Source organism: Dreissena polymorpha, chromosome 13 (genome assembly GCF_020536995.1).
Source record: "Dreissena polymorpha isolate Duluth1 chromosome 13, UMN_Dpol_1.0, whole genome shotgun sequence".
NCBI lineage: Eukaryota > Metazoa > Mollusca > Bivalvia > Myida > Dreissenidae > Dreissena > Dreissena polymorpha.
Window position 1 is genome coordinate 64789829 of NC_068367.1, and position 23062 is coordinate 64812890.

At 33.5% G+C, this 23062-nt stretch overlaps 2 protein-coding genes across 10 annotated transcripts in view; both read right to left on the minus strand.

Moving 5' to 3' along the window:
• Positions 1-23062, minus strand: part of LOC127855257 (protein KRI1 homolog) — a 58382-nt gene that overhangs the window by 35236 nt on the left and 84 nt on the right. The gene's annotated exons all lie outside the window — the stretch shown is intronic.
• LOC127855274 (uncharacterized) lies at positions 1882-22986 on the minus strand. Of its 9 annotated transcripts, none has more exons than XM_052390725.1 (15): positions 22860-22986; positions 21193-21305; positions 20409-20477; positions 19507-19595; positions 18165-18288; positions 17153-17237; positions 15747-15802; positions 15204-15296; positions 14671-14763; positions 14267-14359; positions 13661-13767; positions 11261-11347; positions 7044-7146; positions 5175-5255; positions 1882-4350 (listed from the first exon to the last, which is right to left on the minus strand). In XM_052390725.1, exons 4-14 carry the CDS (start codon positions 19551-19553, stop codon positions 5253-5255), a joined length of 891 nt encoding a protein of 296 aa, XP_052246685.1. In that variant the 5' UTR covers positions 19554-19595; positions 20409-20477; positions 21193-21305; positions 22860-22986; the 3' UTR covers positions 1882-4350; positions 5175-5252. The 9 variants fall into 9 exon arrangements, with proteins under 9 accessions (XP_052246685.1, XP_052246684.1, XP_052246687.1 ...); XM_052390724.1 differs by having other exon boundaries at positions 21180-21305; XM_052390727.1 differs by lacking the exon at positions 15204-15296 and having other exon boundaries at positions 21180-21305.

The window sequence follows — 23062 nt, forward strand, 5'->3', positions numbered from 1 at the left end:
CACCGTGACCTTGACCTTTGACCTAGTGACCTCAAAATCAATAGGGGTCATCTGCAAGTCATGATCAATCTACCCATGAAGTTTCATGATCCTAGGCATAAGCGTTCTTCAGTTATCATCCGGAAACCATGTTACTATTTCGGGTCACCGTGACCTTGACCTTTGACCTAGTGACCTGAAAATCAATAGGGGTCATCTGCGAGTCATGATCAATGTACCTATGAAGTTTCATGATCCTAGGCATAAGCGTTCTTGAGATATCCGGAAACCATTTTACTATTTCGGGTCACCATGACCTTGACCTTTGACCTAGTGACCTGAAAATCAATAGGGGTCATCTGCGAGTCATGATCAATGTTCCTATGAAGTTTCATGATCCTAGGCCCAAGCGTTATTGAGTTATCATCCGGAAACCACCTGGTATACGGACCGACCGACCGACAGACATAATAGTTGTAAATCAGTGCATAACAGTTCTAAAAATGCAGCCATATTGTCGTAGAATACATCTAGGAACAGACACGATACTATAATATAACCTTCATTAAAAAGATAATAATGGCAATTGATTAAATACATTCAAATACAGTTTTGACAGTCCATTAAAGGCGACCGTTAAAACACAAAGACAGATTAAAAAACACGTGAATAAAAACACGTTACATATGCGGTACTATCCCAACAATTAATATGCAGTACATAATAAATGCAATTAAAGTTACAACAAGATATATACCGCACAAAACATTTCAGAATAAATCAAATTGATGACACATGTATTATGCGTTCGAACCTTAAAAGAGTGATAAATATAACAGCTTAATTTTTTTATTAATAGTTCATTATTTGATGTTATTAGCTCTATTAGCTCGATAAATTTGTACATGTTTGGTCGTTGTCTGTAATACAATGGAATATATTTTGATCTCAGTTCAGTATATATTGTACATTCAAGAATAAAATGAAACTCTTTTTCAAGTTAATTACAAACAGTACACTTTCTTTGATCTAATGGAATTATGTATGTCTAGCCCATCTGCCTGACTCGATATTTAATCTATGTGATGACATACGTAATTTTGATAAATTTACTCGAAACTTGTTGACATAGCATATATTCAGGTACGGTTGAAATTGAAAAACGGAGATATGTTTATAAAAATTTGCCCTAGTAGAAGTATGAAGTCGCTCATTCCAATTCTGTACAAACATGTCGCTCTATCTTTGTCTTACGACTGATACAAACATATTTTCATTTCCAACATCTTGAAAAAACCAAGCATCATAAAATCCCAAATTACTTAGTAGATCCCTTAATAGCGTGCACCAATTTTTCTTGGTAGGACACTCAATACTATCATCTAATAAAGTCAAATAAACTTTTTTGTTAAATTAATTTGCTTAACATAATTCACACAAAACACAAACACGCGAACAGGAAACACTTGCAATTTATCGCACACCCATACACACAAATGCACACATACCGACAAATTAAGTGCTTAAGGTTTGTGTTTTTTTTTCCATAGAACCAGAGGTTGTGTTCACAAAACAACATTGATAGATTATCATGTAATATACAGAACATAATTTTATTACACATAAACTTTACAGTTTCTAGTGTTAAACAAAGCGATTATACAAAATACATGAATACATATAGTTTGTCGTTTTTTTTCTAACAGAAATATCATAATTTGGTTATGGATAGACTTTACAGATATTTTAGACAAACATGATAATAGTGTATCTAGCTATATATGGAACTGCTTTAATACCGCATGTTGTTGTATCAGTAAAATAATTCAATATCTGTTTAGAGAACAAAACTTAATACAACTTGAATCACAATAAAATGTTAGTAGTATGTAAAATACCGAATTTTTATGTCTACTTAATGTTAATGCAACAACTACATCAGCATACAATCATTACAGAACAGAACATAATTTTATTACACATAAACTTTACAGTTTCTAGTGTTAAACAAAAACAATAATGCAAAATGCTTGAATACAGTAAGTGGATTTAGCAGACATGTTATAAAATAGTTATGAATGAACTTTACAGATAATTGAACAAAACTTGTTTTAAATCACATGTTTACAGTGTATATTGCTACATATGGATGCTTTTCACTCGCGTTATAACCGTTAAGGTGAAACCTTAATTGTATTTTGAAGGAGCATAGAATATAACAGTGAGCATCCAAACCACATAAAATTTAAGTAGCAACGGCACTATTACAAATTATAGTTGAAAGTGTATGAAAATTAAAATATAAACATAAACATATTTCGAAATATAACAATAATTATACTTTGTAATATACACAACTATACAACCATTGTTTCATTTAACTATCATTAATAACAGATACTTACAAATGTTATATGTAAGAGTTTTCAATATACCTAATATGTCAGACTGCCTATTTGGAACACAAAAATAGAATCACACATAATAAAATGTAGTATTTAATTGAATCTCTGTACAAACGAGACAGTAACATGTCATGTCCAAAAGAAATAGAGCATCAGTTACAACCTTTAAAAGAACAGATATTCATTCTACCCAGATACATTCTTAGACATTATTACTACTGAAAAATATTAAGAAATAGATATAAAAAATACTTATCACAAGGGAAGAACATATGAAGTTGATTTAATAGTAACCATATCATGCCTATTTGAAACAAAACAAGGAAAACAATTGTCAGAAAACCAAGTTGTAAATTACAAAAAAGTATGATAAAAGGTGATATGGGATTTACAATTAATATTTAATTAAAACAAGCCGTCAGAGATGGGTGAAGCTCCCCAAAGTTTTTTTTGGTCACAATATTGCACTATATATTCAGATAAAAGGAAACATCTTGAGGGGCATAACTTTGGACAAAATAATAGGATGGATGGTTTAGCAACTTAACAATTTCAAAGGGCCATGAGTCTCTAAATAAATCATCTAACCAGAACCCACAAATAACATGCACATCTCTTCAAGGCAGTTAAGCTTCCCATAAAACTTCATTGAATTCAAGTCATTAGTTGGGGATAAATAGCCCAGACAAGAATTGCACTATATGTACAGTATATTGAAAATTTCAAAGGGCCATAACTCTGTGAAAAATCATCCGAACATAACTTGCTGATAATATGCACATGTCCTGTTGGTAGTGAAGCTTCCCATAAAGTTTCATTCAATTGCAGACATTAGTTGCTAAAATAGCCCGAACAAGAATGCACAATATGTACAGTTAATGGAAAATTTCAATGGGCCATAACTCTGTGAAAAATCATCCGACCATAACTGGCTGATAACATGCACATCTCCTCTTGGTAGTGAAGCTTCCCATAAAGTTTCATTGAATTCCCGTAATAAGTTGCTGAGAAAAAGCTCAGACAAGAATTTTTTAGAGGAGCATAAAAATGATTCAAATATGAAATTTCTTTGTGTTATATACCTCATTATAAACTTCCTATTTTAAAACAAATCAATAGGCAACCGTGAGGCAAACACGAAGGTATTATAAAATGACAGCATATTTTTTTTATTGAAGTTTCTCTCTGTGAAGACAACAGACTATGAATTATTGTATATGGTTTCTTAGTCTGATTTTTTTTATCCCTGAATTATAAAAAAACAACACATTTAGTTCTGATCACCTTTGAATAAGATGCATTTTTAATTTGAGAAGACATGCTTCGCACAATTATAAGGCAACTTTTAAACAAATGCAAAGCACAAGATACACGTCGTTATAAACTTGTGTGTTTAAATTGTTCACTCTGGTCAAACTTTATGTTCAAATAATTATTTTTATCAATTTTACAAGTCTAAACTAGTTTTTTTTGTCATAAAAGCAAATGTAAAGAATGCTTCATTAATTTGTAATGCAATGAAGACTAGTTTTCTTATGACATATCACATAAACCTAAAGCTACCGTATAGGGAGAAATAATTACTTTTGACAACTTTCAAATTCGAATAAATGACAATCGAATGTTATTAAACAATGTTTCTGAAACAAGTTATGTATTAATTTTTAAACAATTTGCAAAGAGATGTCATATTAATTCATCAATTTTACCAACAAAAAAAATACCTTGACCTTACACAACTCAAAGTGTGTAGATCCTTGAGATACACATGCATGCTATATATGAAGTTGCTACCTTTAATATTGCAAAAGTTATTGCAAATGTTAAGGTTTGCACAAACAAACAAACCAACAGACAGGGCATTATGTAAACTACCTCATTAAATTAATTGTATTTTTTTAAAGAAAAATTTTGCTTCCAATGCTGGATGCATATTTCCTCATCAACTGTGTCCGCTTTGACTCACCTGAAAAATATATAAAGATGCATATTAAATATTGGATCTGTCATCTTTACACATATACTCTGGGCTGGTTTTCTAAAAGTTTCTAAGATAATTCTTAAACAAATTGTTCTAAGATTTAAAGTTTTGATTAACTCTTCTTTTCATGAATCTTCAACACAATATGAAATTCAAAATCCATGCATATTTGTATGATTGTTTCAATGTAAAAACAATATGTCAAGGGACATGGGAAATATTTGGGATAGTACGCAAACATTTGCACGCTCACGCTAACACTCATGTCGACACCGGTGTGAGAAGGATAGCTCAACTATATATATTTCATATATATAAGTCGAGTTATAAATGAAACAAATTAAATTAACTAGGATCACATTCATTGCCTTTTAAGCTAAGATCATGCATACCAATGTACATATTTTATAAGGCAAAGAGAAGACACATAAGGTTAACCATAGTCATAAGCTCACATCAGGGACATATTTTGCATGTCAGTATCTATGTTGAAACTGCTGTAGTAATTGCTGCTGTACAACATGTATTAAGCACAGCTTTTGCATTTACTTTTGTAGAAGGGCATGGATCGTATGACATAGTGTGTTTACAAAAATGTTGTGGAAATTTTTTAATTTCTTAAGTAACACAAAGTATCTGAATAAGCAAAGATAAATGTTTTTATTATATATTATTATACATATATTATATTTAAGATACATTGACGAATATTGTGTAAAAATTGTAAGTGATGAAAACAATACATCTTTCTTCATAGGTAACTAGATCTGTAGACAAAAACAAAAAATACAATTTTTGTGGAAACTTACTATTTATCCTTCGCAAGATAAGCTTTTAGGTTGGGATCTTTAACTCCCCGCAACTGTTTTACGACAGAATAGTATGGTTCACTGAAATTAAAAAAAGAAGCAAATTGTGATTTGATTTTATTAAAAATAAATTTATGTAACTATGTAGGTTTGAACATAGACAAGTAACTGTTGCCCACAAACATATAAACTGCATTCTCTGCAAGTGATGACATATTTAAAGTGTTAATAGTTATAAATGCCAATTTAGAGAATGTGGAGTGGTTATTATGTCCCCCACTCTATAGTGGGGGACATATTGTTTTTGCCCTGTCTGTTGGTCTGTCTGTCTGTCTGTCTGTTGGTTGGTTTGTTTGTTGGTTTGATTGTATGTTGTGTCAAACTTTACAATTTGCAATAACTTTTGCAATATTGAAGATAGCAACTTGATATTTGGCATGTATGTGTATCTCATGGAGCTGCAAATTTTGAGTGGTGAAAGGTCAAAGTCAGGTCATTCTTCAATGTCAAACTGGTCGAATATATAGCTTCAAATCGGCGCAGTAGGGGAAATAGTTTTTCTGACAAACATATTACTTGTTTTGTTTAGCTCACAGAATATTAATTTATACCACCTAAATGGAAGTCAACTAGAAGAACAATATCCATAGGCCTCTACGCTCTGAGTTTGATCATTACCTTTCGGATAGGTAGTCATGCAATCTCCAAAATAACAGAAACAGTCAGGACATGCATTTGCATGAGTACACATATTTTTTTTTACAATTTTGAACCCTTTGTACAACTTATTAACAAATGTATAGTTAATAATTAAAATGATAATTAATATGAGTTATATATTATACACGCTTCAAATCTGGCTCTATATGAATGCATACAAGCTTTGTGAAAATAAAACAAGATTGCCAAACTGTCACAAGATACGCCTATTTGAAGGTTTTGAACAACGTGATAACTTTACCATGACCCATATTTTAACTTGACCTACATGCACAAATCATAAAGACACAATTTCTGACCAAATTTGGTGAAGATCATATGAAAACTTCTTCAATTAGATAACGGACACCATGCTAAACCCTTGAAATGCGCTATGTGACCCCGTGACCCAGTTTTTGACTCGACATGACCCATATTCTAACTTGACCTAGATATTTTCTAGATACATCTTCTGATCAAGTTGAATTAAAGAGCGGACACTACTGTGGACGCCGCCCGCCAAAAGTGAAACTATAAAACGTCCCGTTTTAAAAAACGGGCGTATGAAAATTAAAAGTGAACCTTTGTAATATTATTGAAGTCGTGCCAATCCTTTACCTTGGTCATTCACACTAAATAATGGATGGTTTTATTACAATATTTAATTTTGGTGTACATTAACTAAAGCAGGTAACTCTTCCTTTAAGCATTCAATATTGACGGTTACACAAATGCTATTCACCGAACTAATGTACATTTCAAAACAAGCATTAAATATATGGTATGAAAGTCAAAATTGTCATTTAAATGGCTCAAACGTATTTTAAGCATACTTTTATCATAATCTGTTCTTTTATATACATGTACATAACCATACAATTGGCACCATGAACCCAAGAACAAGCTAGGTCCGAAATAAATGAATAAATGTAAACGTTTTTATCTCAATTAATTCACAAAGTATTTTGAACAGTTAACCCACTATATTTACCTTAAAATCCCGAACCAAGATGCCATATAATATTTATTGTGTGAAGTTTCTGTACAATAGGTCAATAAGATTTTGAAGAAGAGGTTGGTAAACAAAATATATCAATATACAAATCCATGTAAAACAGCGTTTTTTTTAAATAGGTTTTGGTAAGTGAAAAAAACAACAAAAAACAATACCTTGTGTGAACATGATGCGCACTTGTACTTTTCTGGTTCCACTGACTCACCAACACATTCCGGATGGAACCATTTAAAGCATCCTTCACACTGCCAGTACTCTCTGGGAAGCACATTCAAAAGATACACTTAGCATCAGCAACACATTAAACATCTCAGCAGATACGGCCTGAATTTTTCTGTTCGGTTTTTTTACCGTTTTAATGACAGTCAGGAACTCTTGTCGATGGACTAAGATTTCAGCTGCCGTCTGAAAGAGGCAGTTGAACCGGTTGTCGCGGTAGTTCCCGATTGTTGACTTGATTCCTGGAACAAAATGATTAATGAAATATTTTTGGCCCCAAATTGCATGTCATTTTAATAATAAATGATATTATGGTTGCAGAATATATTTTTTTACTTTATAAATATGGAGTAACAATTTTAAGATTTGTATTGTTAAAGTATTGAAGTGTTGAAACTACCAACTAATAATTTTAATATTGTCAATTCAGTTTTCAAGATTTGTGTACGCATTTTATAGTGGGGGTTTACATATTTACCATTGTCCCTGCAGTAGGCCTCCCATCTGTCACGCAGTCCATAATGTTCCCCGGCAGGTCCGAAGGTGTCTGCAGTGGTTCGCACAACACGCTCAATCACTGTCCCCCCTTTAGACCAGAATTTAAATGCTGGCAATGAGTCACGACCAAGGGGGCCGCCTACTTCACTCAGTTCCTTTTCAAGTAATTTAATGTCTGTACAAACATATCTGTGAAACCCGAGCAGCACATGCGCCATGCAATGGAAGTTTTTTACACTTTTCACTTCTGTTTCAGAACTGCAATTTTTCAACAAGTCATCTCTCCATTTGTTCAGCAGTTTATCAGCCAACTTTTCATTTGAGGCTCTATCACTCATGGTGAATGCCAGTTTTGCCAGTGATGAGACAATAAAGTCTTCTGACGAATTTCCATTTAATGATCCTAATTCGCTTAATTGTTCTTTTGTTACATTTTGAATAGTTTGCGCGGTTTCATTGGCTATGCGTGTAAACCCTAAACTAGCAATTTCTCCATTGTCTAGCGTAATGGATGTGTCAACAATTTTTTGTTTTCTTCGGGTCGTTCCATCTCTACCTAGACCCCAGCTTTGACTGTTTTCCAACTTTTCTGCCAAAAAAGACTTTGCGATGAACTGTCCTTCATCTACAATTCTTTGTACAGATGTGCTGTTTGGCAATGCCCCTTTCGCAAAACACTTGTCAAAAATTGTCTCACTTACAACAGAAATCACTGGACTTATTTTGTCAGTCGCTACCTCTAAGCCAGCAAGCTGGATAACGCACATTCTGAAATATTCACTGTATGTGTTATTCGATTTACTTATTATGTCTGTATAGTCCTTTGTCTCTTTTAGTTTGTGGTGAAAGTCCTCAATCAGCAGATCATTTTCCTCGGCTATTAATGTTAGTCGTTCTAATTTCTGTCTCAAGTCTGCATTTTGTTTTACTAATTGAATTGCGGTCACTTTTTCGTCGGAAGTCTTTAACTTCTTAATTTTCTTTCGTAAACTGCTGTTTGACTTTTGAGCCAATCTCTTTTTTTTAATTTCAGTTCTCAGTTGCATGTTTGCAAGCTCATTGTCACGTTTTAGATTCTTAACACTTTCAACTGACTCAACAAGCAAACAGTTTTCATTTCGAAGCATTTCAATTGTTTCTCTAGCAGTCTGAAGCTTTTTGGCCTGTTTGCGCACAAGCTTCTGTGCATCACGAAGAGACTTTCGGTTCAGTTTTGCAGCTTCGTCTCTTTTGTTAATGTTTTTCACTGAATAATGCCCAATACGCTGTTTGCACTCATTTAATTTTAACTTCTCTGTAGCTATTTTGTTCTTCAACTTTTCTAATTTTTTTCTCATTTTCTGACACATGTACTTTTGAAAATTCAATTGCTTGGTGTCATTTCCACATTCATCCCCATCGCCAATGTCTATTTGAGTTCCTTCAGTTTGAGGCCCTTCCTCGTTCAACACAGCACATATTTGCTCACAGCCATGAGCAACTTGCACTGACTCACCAATGGCTTTAACAGTTTTCTTATTTACACACACATTGAAGTCTTTTCTTAGTAATTGTTCAACTGTTTGAAAACCAGGAACTTTCTTTTTACTTACTAACTTCTTTTTACAGTCAAGAACACTGGTTACTTTTGAAGTCAGTGTTGATGGGGACACATTCTTACAGTCATCGTTTAGCAGGCACAGCACTTCTACAAAATGTTTTAATGTATAACCATTCTTCTTCGTGAAGTTGAATATTTCAACGACAATGCCATTTGTCAAAGTAATGGATTTTTCATGTTTCTTGGTTATGATGGAGTTGCAGCAGACTCCCACTTCCTTGCAGAAGGGACCTGGATACTCCATCACTACTCAGACAACTTTATCGTAGCCACTGAAAAAATAACAAGACATATCAAATATATATTTACTATTAAAATGCATATAAATTCTTTTTTTTTTGTCGTTATCCTTCATTATTTGACAGCTTTGCAAAATCGCGAAAAATGGTACGAACAAGACGAATACAATTTTAATTTCGAACCCAATTAAAACAATCAATATTTTGACGTAAATACTTTTAGAAAAATGCATTTATTGATCTGCTTTGATTCAATTAGTTATTATCAACCATTTTAATGCGTTTTTTTGATGTATGCATGTTACGGGACTGAAATATTTATTGAAATAACGCTTGTTTTTCGTGTCAAAATGCGAACTTTTGCTGCGAAGTTTCCCATCGATTCGGAAAGCTGGTTTTAATATTTATATAATATTTTTTAAACATAATTCAAACACAAATATATCGAAAATGACCATAACAAACCTTTTCTGTAGAGTTTAAGCGAGTATGGTTTAATTCATTTCGATTTTCACAAACGATACCGATTAGCGTAGCAAAACAAATATGGCGACTCCCTCTGCAGGTCGACCGAGGTCAACTGTATAAATGCGCGTCTTTGTTTAAAGATGCGGGTACCTAATTCTCATTTGCGGAAAATAGTTTTTGTATCAAAATTTAAGTTAGACTTTCTAGTTTTTATAACTATGTTCAAAATTTTGTTCGGACCATCGGAAGTAATTTTATTCATCGTCAAAGTCAGGTACTATTTTCTCGGCGTAGGTTGGTCCTATGTAAATTTTGAATGCATTGTAGTAAAGTTCATTCAGTCGTGAACAAGATGACGTCAATCTCATAAATATTCATGATGTGTACAATATCCGCATTTGAATTGTAAACACACACATGTTTATGCAAGTAGTCCGAAAGTCGGCATTACGCGATAGCGATATTTCTGCCCTGAATTTGTTCAATTAACAACATATTTACTTATCATCCTGAAATAATAATAAAATGAATTTTATATGAATAGAAAGATAAAACATTTTTCTTTTAAAAACTTTTTATTATTTTGATTTATATAATAAAATAATGGTTTTATTGATCATTTAGTAAGAGTGGTATTGGTTTTTTCCGCTTGTCTCCCATTGAACTGATAAGGAATCGGCTTTTATGGGGGTTGCTACTCAGCACATCCCACTTAACTTACCTAAACGCAGATTTCGAAACCTAAACACAAACCCTTAGTTCAAGGTCAAGGTCACAGGGGTCAAAATTTGTGTGCGTATGGAAAGGCCCTGCCCATATGCCCATGCAGACCAAATATGAAGGTAACATCTCAAGGGACATATAAATAATGAGCATTTTCCCAAACCTAAACCCAAAGTGTGACGGAAAGACGGACAGACAGACAGACGGACAGTCCAATCACTATATGCCCTCCTACCGGGGGCATAAAAACCAGTTCAGACATATAACAACATTCAACCTTTGAATTAGACAAGCAATTTTAAGTGTAGGCAAATTTGTAGCATTTATTCAAAGTTTGACCTTGAACAAGCACGGTGTGTTAATTGCAACTTGATTTCTCTTGAAGGTGAACATAAGGGAAAAATGCTTTTGAATCCCTTGATTCGTTGCAAAGGAGTGACAAATTTTGAGAAAGGGAGACCAATTGTCAAGAGAAAATGATTCCTGTATAGCCAACATTTTCAGAAACGGAAGGACAATTTACAATATATTTTGGTGTTTAAGTTTCATGTAGAGGTAACTATTTTGTTATTGTTTAATTAATAGTTTAACTTGCTTTAGGACAAATTAATGAAACCTTGCATACCTTCCATCATCCGGCATGTTGCACAGACAATGAGTTTCTCTGACTCTTAGGTTAATAATAAATAATGGACTCTCTGCGAAAAGGTGCCTAAATGAAGAAAACATTGAAATCAGTACAATAAATAACAAGAAAATTCAATCATGGGGTTGGTATTCCCCATCCTAATGAAAAATCCTATCAGGCCCCTCAATCGGTCAAATCCACGGCCGAAATTCGGCCGCATTCTCCCCCCTGAAAAGTATACTTTTCCCCCTTTTTGGGAGAAAAATTCCCCCTAAAAAAAAAAAGATAGATGTGTCTCATGATTATTATATCTCAATTCTATTTTAATTTAATCTTGTCAAACATACTTTATTATTAAAAAAGCAATGAATATAGTGCAAACCTGTACAAATGTTATAATTAGAGAGTAAGTAAAAAATCCCCCCAAAAGGGAAACGCCGCGAAAATTCCCCCTGGTATGGGTAGCGACCCGCTTCCCCTAAAATGGATTGAGGGCCCTGCCTATCAATAAAGGGTACAATTCTTAACTGACCAAGCCATCCTGACAAAATGTATGTAACAACTGTATAAATAATAAACACTTGATGTTAATATAATAATAAAAATTGAATTCCAAACAATAACCCAGGCGGGAAAAACTCAATTACAATCAATTAAGGATCGAAAGATTTAAAGCTGATCCAAACAAAATATGGAAGTGAACAACCACAATTTGAAACAAAACATTTTAGTTACATGATATTTCACACAATAGTTAATTTACTAACAGCTTATTGCAGACATAATATTTAACAAGCAATGTGTTTGTGAAACATAATGTCCCCATATATTTGACCTTTGACCTTGAAGGATGACCATGACCTTCACCTTTCACCACTCAAAATGTACAGATCCATGAGATACACATGCATGCAAAATATCAAATTGCAATCTTCAATGTTGCAAAAGTAGGCATTAAATAAGCGATTTTGACCCATATATTTGTCCTTTGACCTTGACTGCCAAATATTAATTAGCTAGCTTCATTATGGCAAATGTAAATGTTTGACGCAAACACACAAACAAAAAAACAGACAGGTCAACAACAATATGTCCCCCACTATAGTGGTGGGGGACATAAACAAATAAATGAGAATATTTATTTACTTGCATACCAAGTCGATACTGACATAATATATGCATGCACCCTCGGTAGTAAGATGATTTTTATATGAAATTCCATGCAATAACTACAATGTACTCATAAACAGCACACATAATTCCTTTAATTTGAATTAATTAAAGGGGCATAAATAAGGAGTTACCTAGTATGCCCAAAAAATTTGAACAATCAACATGCTGACACATTTATTTAAAATTCCAAGAAATTGCATGAAATAGTTGCTGAAAAACAGGTCCAGATAGAAAAATGTGACAGACAGAAGTATGGAATGACAATTTTTTTTTTCTCTCCGCCTCAGAGAAATTAACTCACCTTCACTTTATTATAACACATTTTATTATGGTATATATAATTACTTACTGCATATTAAGGAACCTGATAAACAAATTACCTTTATTTAGTTGTTATGGATTCGTTACACTTTGATGACCTTGATTTAATTCTAAATTATTTTGTGAATTATTTTCTACATCACATTCATTGATTAAAAGCATCAAAGAACCAGTATGACGTCAAGTACATTGCTGCCAGTGAAAGAGTGACAAGCTAATATAAATACACTAAAATTAATTTCCCTAAAACATTATGTTTACAAGCAATTATACAATATGTCATTAAAATACTATTGTTTGTTTCTTTACATTTATACACATGACATCAAGGTTTATTGCATTTCCTTAAGATTGTGTTTCATATGTGAATTTCTTATCAAATTATGTAAACTGTTCTGAACTGTTTTCAAAATAATAAGCTTTGCCAAAAATTGCTTGAGATTTCCTTTTTTCTATAGATTTTGATTAGCATGTAGTGTTAGCATACTAAGAATTATTTCATGATATTTCAGACAAAAGTTTCTAAATGAAAGCTCCGAATAAACAACATACCTCAATTTGAATCAAATAAAAGGTCAAACCTCTGTGGTTATGTTGTAGATCCCTACATAATTTAATTGATATGTGTGACCAAGCTGTATACAAACTTCTTGATAGTTTAATAAAATTCCATTGACAATTATGGATAAGCATATCTGGACAAGCAAAAGAGTGAATGAAGGACGGAGAGCAAAATAGACTGACAAGGGCAAAACAAGACCCTGCTTTCTGTTGGAAATCAATATCAATCTTACTGACAACAATACCAGATATGAGGTGTAAAGGATGATTAAGGATAAACATAGTTTCCTATAAATATGAGATCCATCCGTAGATAACGACAATTACTTGGACAGCACTTACATGTTTTGATGGGAGGGTAAAGCTAAATACATCCCTCTTTGATAAGTCAACAGGTAATGTCTGCCACAAACCTTTGATGTACTCGCTCTGGCTGGATATCTTGACTCCTAAACAAATTACATGTTTCAAGTAAAAAGTCCTACATAAGTTAATAAGTGTGATGCATATAGATGCAAACACTTCTCTGCAGAAGTGCATAAATGTGAACACTGACTCTTTCCTAAAATATTTCTTGCAAAATTTAACAATCCAATAATAAACCAAATGTATACCGATACCACAATTAACCTAAAAGATACGTCGATGAACCTCTAAAAATATGCTTTGCATTATGGTACACAAGAGGTTTATCAATTTAGAAAAGCTACAACTGAAATTACCATAAGACTGAAGAATGATTTGTTAGCAAGGATACTCTTTTAACAGTAACTCTGATTGCGATTGTTTAATCAAGTGTTATTGACTTACTAACAAACAGTGTTTTCTCAAACCCTTATCACTCTAAGTCTCCTGCTGCCTAAGATAATTCACTGCTCTTTGATCAGATTACTTTTTCTGCATTTTTGATCCATTTACGTTTACAATTAATTCACATAAATAGAGTACCCTGGTTGTTGCCACATGATCGACTACTGGGTCAGTGTCTCCCTCTTCCAACTCCATGGCAGAGGCAGGGTTGTTTGCCAGCTGGTCCGAGTTCTGCAAAATGATCATGATATACTCATATTTACTTCCTTTATTTACTAAGGACTTATAGAAAAGCAAGAATTGAAATTACCATAACACAGATGAAATATTTGTTATCAAGGACACGTTTTTAACAGTAACTCTTATTGCTGTTGCTTCGCGATTGTATAATCAATTGTGTCTTACTGACTAGACAGTGTTTTCTCAAGCCCTTTTCAATTTAAGTATGCTGCCTAAGATAGTTCACTGCTCTTTGATCGGATAACTTTTTCTGCATTTTTGGATATATTTATGTTTACAATTAGTTCACATAAATAGAGTACCCTAGTTGTCGCCACATGATCGACTACTGGGTCAGTGTCTCCCCCTTCCAACTCCATGGCAGAGGCAGGGGTGTTTGCCAGCTGGTCCGAGTTCTGCAAAATGATCATGATATACTCATATTTACTTCCTTTATGTTTTTGTATTCTCATTTTCTCTACCGTAAATGACAGCTGCAATCTCATTACTCCTGTGATTATTCACTCATGTTATCCTAGTATTTTAATGTTGAAGATGGAATATCATGTGAATGGATCTCAAATGAGAAAGGACTTATAGAAAAGCAAGAATTGAAATTACCATAATACCCATAAAAGATTTGAAAGCAATGGCACACTTTTAACAGTAACTCTGATTCCTTTTGCTTCGCGATTGTATAATCAATTGTGTCTTACTGACTAGACAGTGTTTTCTCAAGCCATTTTCAATCTAAGTCTCCTGCTGCCTAAGACAGTTCACTGCTCTTTGATCAGATAACTTTTTCTGCATTTTTGGATATATTTATGTTTACAATTAGTTCACATAAATAGAGTACCCTAGTTGTCGCCACATGATCGACTACTGGGTCAGTGTCTCCCCCTTCCAACTCCATGGCAGAGGCAGGGGTGTTTGCCAGCTGGTCCGAGTTCTGCAAAATGATCATGATATACTCATATTTACTTCCTTTATGTTTTTGTATTCTCATTTTCTCTACCGTAAATGACAGCTGCAATCTCATTACTCCTGTGATTTTCACTTATGTTTTCCTAATATTTTAATGTTGGAGATGAAATATCATGTGAATGGGAAATCAGATCAGAAAGGAATTATAGAAAAGCAACAACAGAAATTATCCTTACTTTGAGTAAAGATTTGTTAGCAAGGGCACGTTTTTAACAGTGACTCTTATTGCTTTTGCTAAGAGATTGTATAATCAAGTGTTTCTTACTGACTAGACAGTGTTTCCTCAAACCCTTTCCATTCTGAGTCCTTTGCCTAAGATATTCCACTGCTCTTTCATCGGATAACTTTTTCTGCATTTTTAAAACATATTTATTTTTATAATTAATTCACATCAATATAGTAAGGTGGCTGTTACCTCATGTTCGACTGATGGGCTACTTGCTATCTCTTCTAGATGACCTCCAATGAATTCTAGAAAAGTAAGTTAACAATTTGAATAAATAAATATGCTTTAAAAGTATTTGCAGCAATTAATTTAGTCATTCATGTGTCCAAACATATTATTTCTATGGCTTTTCAAACAAGGCATGCAAACAAGGGCTGTTTGTAAAACACGCATGCCCCTTGAATGGGCTGTCAGTTATAGTGGCAGCCATTGTGTGAATATGTTAGAAACTATTTTAATGCTTCAGGTCAATGTGACCTTGACCTAGTGACCTGAAAATCAATAGGGGTTATCTGCCAATCATGATCAATGTACCTATGAAGTTACATGATCCTTGGCCTAAGCATTCTGGAGTTATCATCCGGAAACAATTTTACTGTTTCTAGTCAATGTGTCCTTGACCTTTGAAGAAGTGACCTGAAAATCAATAGGGGACATGTGCCAGTCATAATCATTGTACCAATAATGTATCATGATCCTAGGTTTACGCGTTATTGAGTTAACATCCGGAAACCATTTGGTGGACGGACCGACCGACGGACCTACATGTGCAAAACAGTATAACCCCTGGGGGCATCCAAAGTGCAATATAAATTCATTTACATATACATGTATACATGTTCACACTGTACATGCAAACCAGCAGATTCTGTAGTGTATGAGTTCGAATTCCACAGGGACAGTATTGGAATTTTGTGTGTGTGTTTCATTTCTTTGACTTAACAATTTTATCAATTATCATAAGTGCATAGCATAACACTTAAGTTAATTTTAGTCTTGACTCTTGATGATTTACATTCTACTTCATTTTTAGTTAAAATGCCCTGGGGATTTTTTTAATACTTATTAAAACACCTATCTTACAGGATTATTATTATAATGGGGTATCATTTTAAATAAATCATTAAGTAAATTAAATACCCTTTAATAGTTTTATTTATTTCTGACAATTAGATCCCCTATTTGCCATTGACATGCTCCTTTACTCAGGACTTACCAACAGACAAACCCAGAGAGATCATAAGAATACACAGCAAAGTACAAAATAAAATAAAAAATATAATCATATTGCAATGATTTGTTTCTTATTTGTAAAGCCATTTTCTATCATTTTCCTTATTGAACAATTTTTTTTCCATAATCCAGTAAAAAAAGCAATGGAAAGTAATTCACTTAAGAAAGCATAAAAAAAACTTTTCTGGATAAAAAACACTGGTAAGTTATAATAACGGTTTGCTTTTTTTTGGTTTTAAATCAAAACATATAAAACATATATAACATTTTGGTGGAAAAGTGATAAATGATAAAATGGTGGAAAAGTGATAAATGATAAAATATATACAGTGTTTCTTTTTGTTGGAAATAAAATTATTTACCCCCTTCAGAAAGCAGTCTTCTGGCTATTCGTCTCCGTTCTTCTAGTAGTTGTGTTTTGCTGAGCACAAACTCTAGGGATTGATTCTGCAGGTAGCATTCTGCTTACTAAAGTTGTTAATATCATTATATTTACTGAGATGTAGCATTGGGCAGAAAAAAACACAACTGTTTCAACCAATTAAGCGGGTTTGAAAACTAATTTACCAAGGCAATCCAAGTAATACTTAGGAACGCACAAACATTTTATGAACATACATATTAATTACAAGTTTCATGTAGTTACATACAATAGTTACTGAGCAACAGCTATGGAAAGCAAAAAAAAGTTATGAAATTCCTTACTTTCAATCAATGAAGAGGATAACTATGGCTTTACCAAGTTGATGCAGATTCCTAACGTTCAATCAATGAAGAGGATAACTATGGCTTTACCAAGTTGATGCAGATTCCTTACTTTCAATCAATGAAGAGGATAACTATGGCTTTACCAAGTGGATGCAGATTCCTTACTTTCAATCAATGAAGAGGATAACTATGGCTTTACCAAGTTGATGCAGATTCCTAACGTTCAATCAATGAAGAGGATAACTATGGCTTTACCAAGTTGATGCAGATTCCTTACTTTCAATCAATGAAGAGGATAACTATGGCTTTACCAAGTGGATGCAGATTCCTTACTTTCAATCAATGAAGAGGATAACTATGGCTTTACCAAGTTGATGCAGATTCCTAACGTTCAATCAATGAAGAGGATAACTATGGCTTTACCAAGTTGATGCAGATTCCTTACTTTCAATCAATGAAGAGGATAACTATGGCTTACCAAGTTGATGCAGATAAATTTTATGCGTGTACCAATGCAACATGATAATAGAAAATAATTTTTAAGGTTCATTACAAGAAAAAGTTAAGAAACAGCTGTGGACAGAAAAGTGTCACAGATGGACAAAAAGACAAACAACGCTTAAAGAAAAAAAATCATTGGGAAGTACAAATAACAGATTCCATTACCTTTAAAACGTAGACACCGCAAGATATTGAATCTGACTGTTTTGCATGACGTGGGCAGAGTATGTTCCAATGTATTGGTCCGCCCATATCAATGCTGGATAAGCGCCGAATGTGCACAAATTTACTGTTCAAAAGCAAAAAGTAAAAAAACAACATCATCAAATCACCATAAATGATACATTATGAGTACAAATATTATTTGCTAAATTTTTGGAATGAATAAGGAATGAAATTCCCTAGCTGGTAATGGAGACATATTTTTTGCGCTGTCCAGAGTGATGTCAGGATGTCTGGTTAGATGTTCCTTGAATCTTGTCAGCACTTATTCTCATAAAACACTTAAAGGATTAAAAAGAAACTTAGAAGGAGTGTTCATTACAAAGCCTTGGTTTGCATATTGGCAGATTTGTCAATTAAGTCAAGTTCACAAGGTTAAAAACATAATTACCTTGCCAGTGCTTCTTTGCATAAATCAATGAAGGATTTTAATGTTACTTGGTCAGATTTTTAAATAGCTAGCTTGGTTCGGCATACTGTGAGGATTTTTATTTGGGTCAAGGTTAGAAGGTTAAAACATGGATTTCTTGTACTTCAAACAAGAGCAAACAAAAGCATAAAGTAAAGAAATGTTTCCCTTGTCCACGCCTCTTCTCGTAAACAAACCAATGCAGGAATATTAATGAAACTTGCTAAGTGCTAGTACTAAGCCTAAATGTAAATTATCAGGATTTTTAGTTAGGTTAATGTCAGGGTCACATGGTTAAACAAGAAAAGTGTTTTTAGAAACACTACGTCCCCTATTGCGCCGCTTTGAAGCTATATATTTGACCTTTGACCTTAAAGGATGACCTTGACCTTTCACCACTCAAAATGTGCATCTCCATGAGATACACATGCATGCATGCAAAATATCAAGCTGCTATCTTCAATATTGCAAAAGTTATGGCAAATTTTAAAGTTTGACGCAAACATACACTCAAACCAACAAACAAACCTACAGACAGATAGACCTACAGACAGGGAAGAAACAATATGTCCCCCACTATAGTGGTGGGGGACATAAAAAAGTTCTTGGTAGCAATTATTCCCATAAACCACTGAAAGGTGTCAATCAAACTTAGAAGGAATTACGCTAATGCTACATATTGTCAGGAAGTCTAATTTCGGTAACGGACATGACACCAAAACCTCCACAATCTGATCAGTGTAAACTTTTTATATAAATGATGATTATTTGCAAGTTAAATATTTACATAGCATTTTACAGTCTGTGATATTTTCTAATTTAGTATATGAAGTTAAATGTATCTAATCTGTTTAATTAAATAATGTACACATTTACATCCATTGTTGCAGGATCTGTTGCTGGGAAACATTCTGCTCCCCCATCGGATTTATGTACAATACTTTGTTGTCTTTCGGTTGCACAACCTGAAGAAAATAAAAGAGGCCCCCAGAGGGCCTTGGGGTGCTAACCTGAATAATATGCGATCTTAATAATTAGTCCCACTGGCAGGATTCTTGAAAATTTAACCTATTTAGAAGAATTTTAAAGTTTTTTTTTCTATGTACATATATAAAAATAATTTGACTGCTCCAGGTTGGGGATTTTTTTTTGAACAAGAAAAATAAATTTAGCAATCAAGATGAAAATACTATAAATTGTTCATGCCAAAAACCTATTATCTATGCCTTATGTTTTCAGAGAAGGTTTTTTTAAGTTTTTACTAACTACATACTTTCTTGTATGAACACAATGGCCCAGCAGGACAGGGCAAATTTTAACCTGTGTGCCTAAATTTGAACAATATTGGCAGATGTCCACTTGGCAATTTTGTATGCACAATATTTATCCTATATGCCTTGTGGTTTAAGAGAAGACTATTTGTGAAGTTTTTTTAGTATATACATGTAGGGAAAACATATTGGGCCCCAGGGTGGGCCTAACTTTTGGCCCCAAGCCTGTAATCTCAACAATCTTTGTAGAAGCCCACTATACGAATGCCAAAAATGTAAGCTCTATGCCATGTGTTTTGAGTGAAGATTTTTGAAGGGTTTACTGTTCACATAGAGGAAAAACATATTCATCACAGGACAGGGCAAATTTTGGCCCCAGCTCTGTTATGGAACCAATTTTTGTAGAGGCCCAGTAGACAATGTTTCATGCCATTTATACATGTATCCAAGTAAAAAATTGGACAACCGTGATACTTCGCAAGTAAATTGAGAATCATTTTCACTTACTATAAGAGACCAGTGGAATCCACCCTCATTGACTGCTCCAACCAGATGATCATACTCCAGTATCTGCACCTTTGCATAGAAAATAGTACACTTAAGACAAGAGCAACGCTCGGCGGCAGGTTCAGTCTTGAATAAATGAAAGCTTGTCAGAATTATTTTTAAATCACAAAGACCTTGACCTTTGACCTAGTGACCTTAAAATTGAGTGTGGTGTGTAGAACACATCAAAGTGCATCTACATATAAAGTTTCAAAGTTGTAAGTGAAGCACTTTCATTTTAGAGCCAAAGTAAAGGTTTTAGCACGACACAGATGTCGGACAGCACGAGCTGGCTATGACAATACCTCGAGTTTTCTCTGAAAACAGCCGAACTTATAATACTCAATCAAGTTATTCTTGAAAATAACAATATAGACTTCTTTTAATCAATGCTTTATATACTTTTATTCATTGAGACCATCAAACAATTCCTAATAAATTCCAAGTAAATGCACAGATTTAACATGAACCTTCATGCAGTTATGACCATATTTCATAATATTTAAAAATATTTCAATGCTTAAAAGTTTTTACATGTTCCAGCAACTGTCACAAAATCTCAGCCCTTTAATTTCAGGTGAGCTAAAATATGGTTTCCATCATATTGGTCAATGCAAAGGGTTATTTCTTAATAACGTTAATGTGCTGTCATTTTAATGTAAATGTTTAAATGTTCACGGAAATGCCTCAAAGTTAAGGTATTAAGATTTTATTATTGAACATGCTACATACCTCGCTTAAATACCTGTGTTTATCAGGGTCTTGTGCCAAAAATATGGCAGTCCATACTGTACTTGCTACATGGAGAACACTGCCATCCAAAGGCAAACACAGCAGATGTAAAAATGCATCTATTATCTAAAATTAAGTATTTAAGACATGCCATAATTAAACAATCATTTTAACACATGAAGTCAGAACAACCAGATATACTGTTATCATGACAACAAAGTTTGTGTGTTCATTGAAATGTTTTCCATTTATGTGTTGGCATTGTATATTTGTTTATATGTTTTTAATTAATTGGTTATTAAAATATATTCAATAAACTCAAGCCAAGCCATCAATTTTTCTGTTCAAGTTAGAAACAAGTACACATCAGTGAATAATGAAATAATAATAAGAACACCATGAACAATTTAGAAGCAAGACATGGATTAAATAATCATTGGTACAACTATCTGTGTAAACAACAAACTATAAAACACCATTTACTCTACATTATTAGAAGGAGACTATTATACATCCCTGGAAACATGTAAATAATTATTTCAAGATAAATGAGATTTTCAAGTCTGCTTGCAAATTTTTAGCAAAGGAAAATTGACAGACAATACTTCAGTATGTTTTTTGGTAAACGTACAGCTTAATTAAATTTTTTTCACATAGTCAGTATAGTGAATCGATATGCATGACAATGTTCTGTGCAAGTGAATTTCATATAAACTTAGCCTAAGTCTTAAGCATGATTACTGTGTTCTAGAGCTTTACATTTGTTGGTCATGTTGATGTAATGTTTTAAATCTATAGCCAGTGGCCAAGGTTAACGATTCCGACAACACTTATTTGCATGTACATGTAACCCTTTTGGCTTAATCATCGTGAACTCACTTTTGAAGCGAGTCAACAGCATCTTGAAACCCATAGAGAAAGTGTAAACAATAAGCTAGGTGCGGTATTTAAAGCGGGTATATACGATCTTGTCAAATATTTATTAATTAATATAAAATGTGTAAAAAACTTATTATACATATATTTCAATATAAACTAAAATAAAAGTTAAGAAGAACATGTGTCGAAAATGCTGAATAAGCCAGATATTTAATTCTGAAATCGAAAAAGGCTGTACATCCGAATTCGCCAGCATGTATATCATGCATGTACGATGTGAATCTAAATTTAGTTTAACGGTTCATTTGAAATTCCTGCAGCGATATCGATTCATACGACACACGAACACTTACTAAAAAGACGAATGCATCGGTTATTGTACGAAAATAATTACGAATTATCTTCGTCACAATCGGCTCGGGGCGCTAATTTGTATTTGCTGTATTTTGTGAAATTCGTCTTAAATGTATCATTTTTCTTGCATATTGTGTGTTATTATAACATATTTGTATCAATATTTTACAATTCAGCACATATAAAAATCGTATATACCCGCTTTAACAGGCACAAAAATTCGATTCGAAATATTAAAACACCTGTAGACTGGGGTGACCCACGTCTTGCCAAAATAAGGGCACCATATAACACACTATGCATCTGCGGAAGTGCAGGTCAACAGAACAGGAACTTCAAAATGCTGGAGGGGTGTAAACAATAAGCAAGGTGCAGCATTTAACAGGCACATATCTTCGAATACCAAAATGACCATTAAAAAACACTGGAATCGCACTGTTAAAATACCTGTAGACTTCGGTGACCCACGTCTTGCCAAAAAAACAAAACGTTCGCACGTTTTGATTTCTTCCTCTCTGATGTAATTGTCGGCGTCAATAAAAGAGGGAAATTTTAACACCGCCATTTTTAACAACAGACTAAGTTATCTCCCTTCGTGGGCGGAGTTAACACCGCACTACTTTTGAGAATACTCTTTGGCTGTTAATTTA

Coding starts and splice junctions, on each gene's coding strand:
- LOC127855274 (XM_052390725.1), bottom strand. CDS start 19,553: ATGGGGGAGCAGAATGTTTCCCAGCAACAGATCCTGCAACAATGGAT. Junction 18,289..19,506: donor CAGATCCTGCAACAATGGAT/GTAAATGTGTAC, acceptor GCTTTTGAACAG/TAAATTTGTGCACATTCGGC. Junction 11,348..13,660: donor TTACCCTCCCATCAAAACAT/GTAAGTGCTGTC, acceptor TTCTTCATTTAG/GCACCTTTTCGCAGAGAGTC.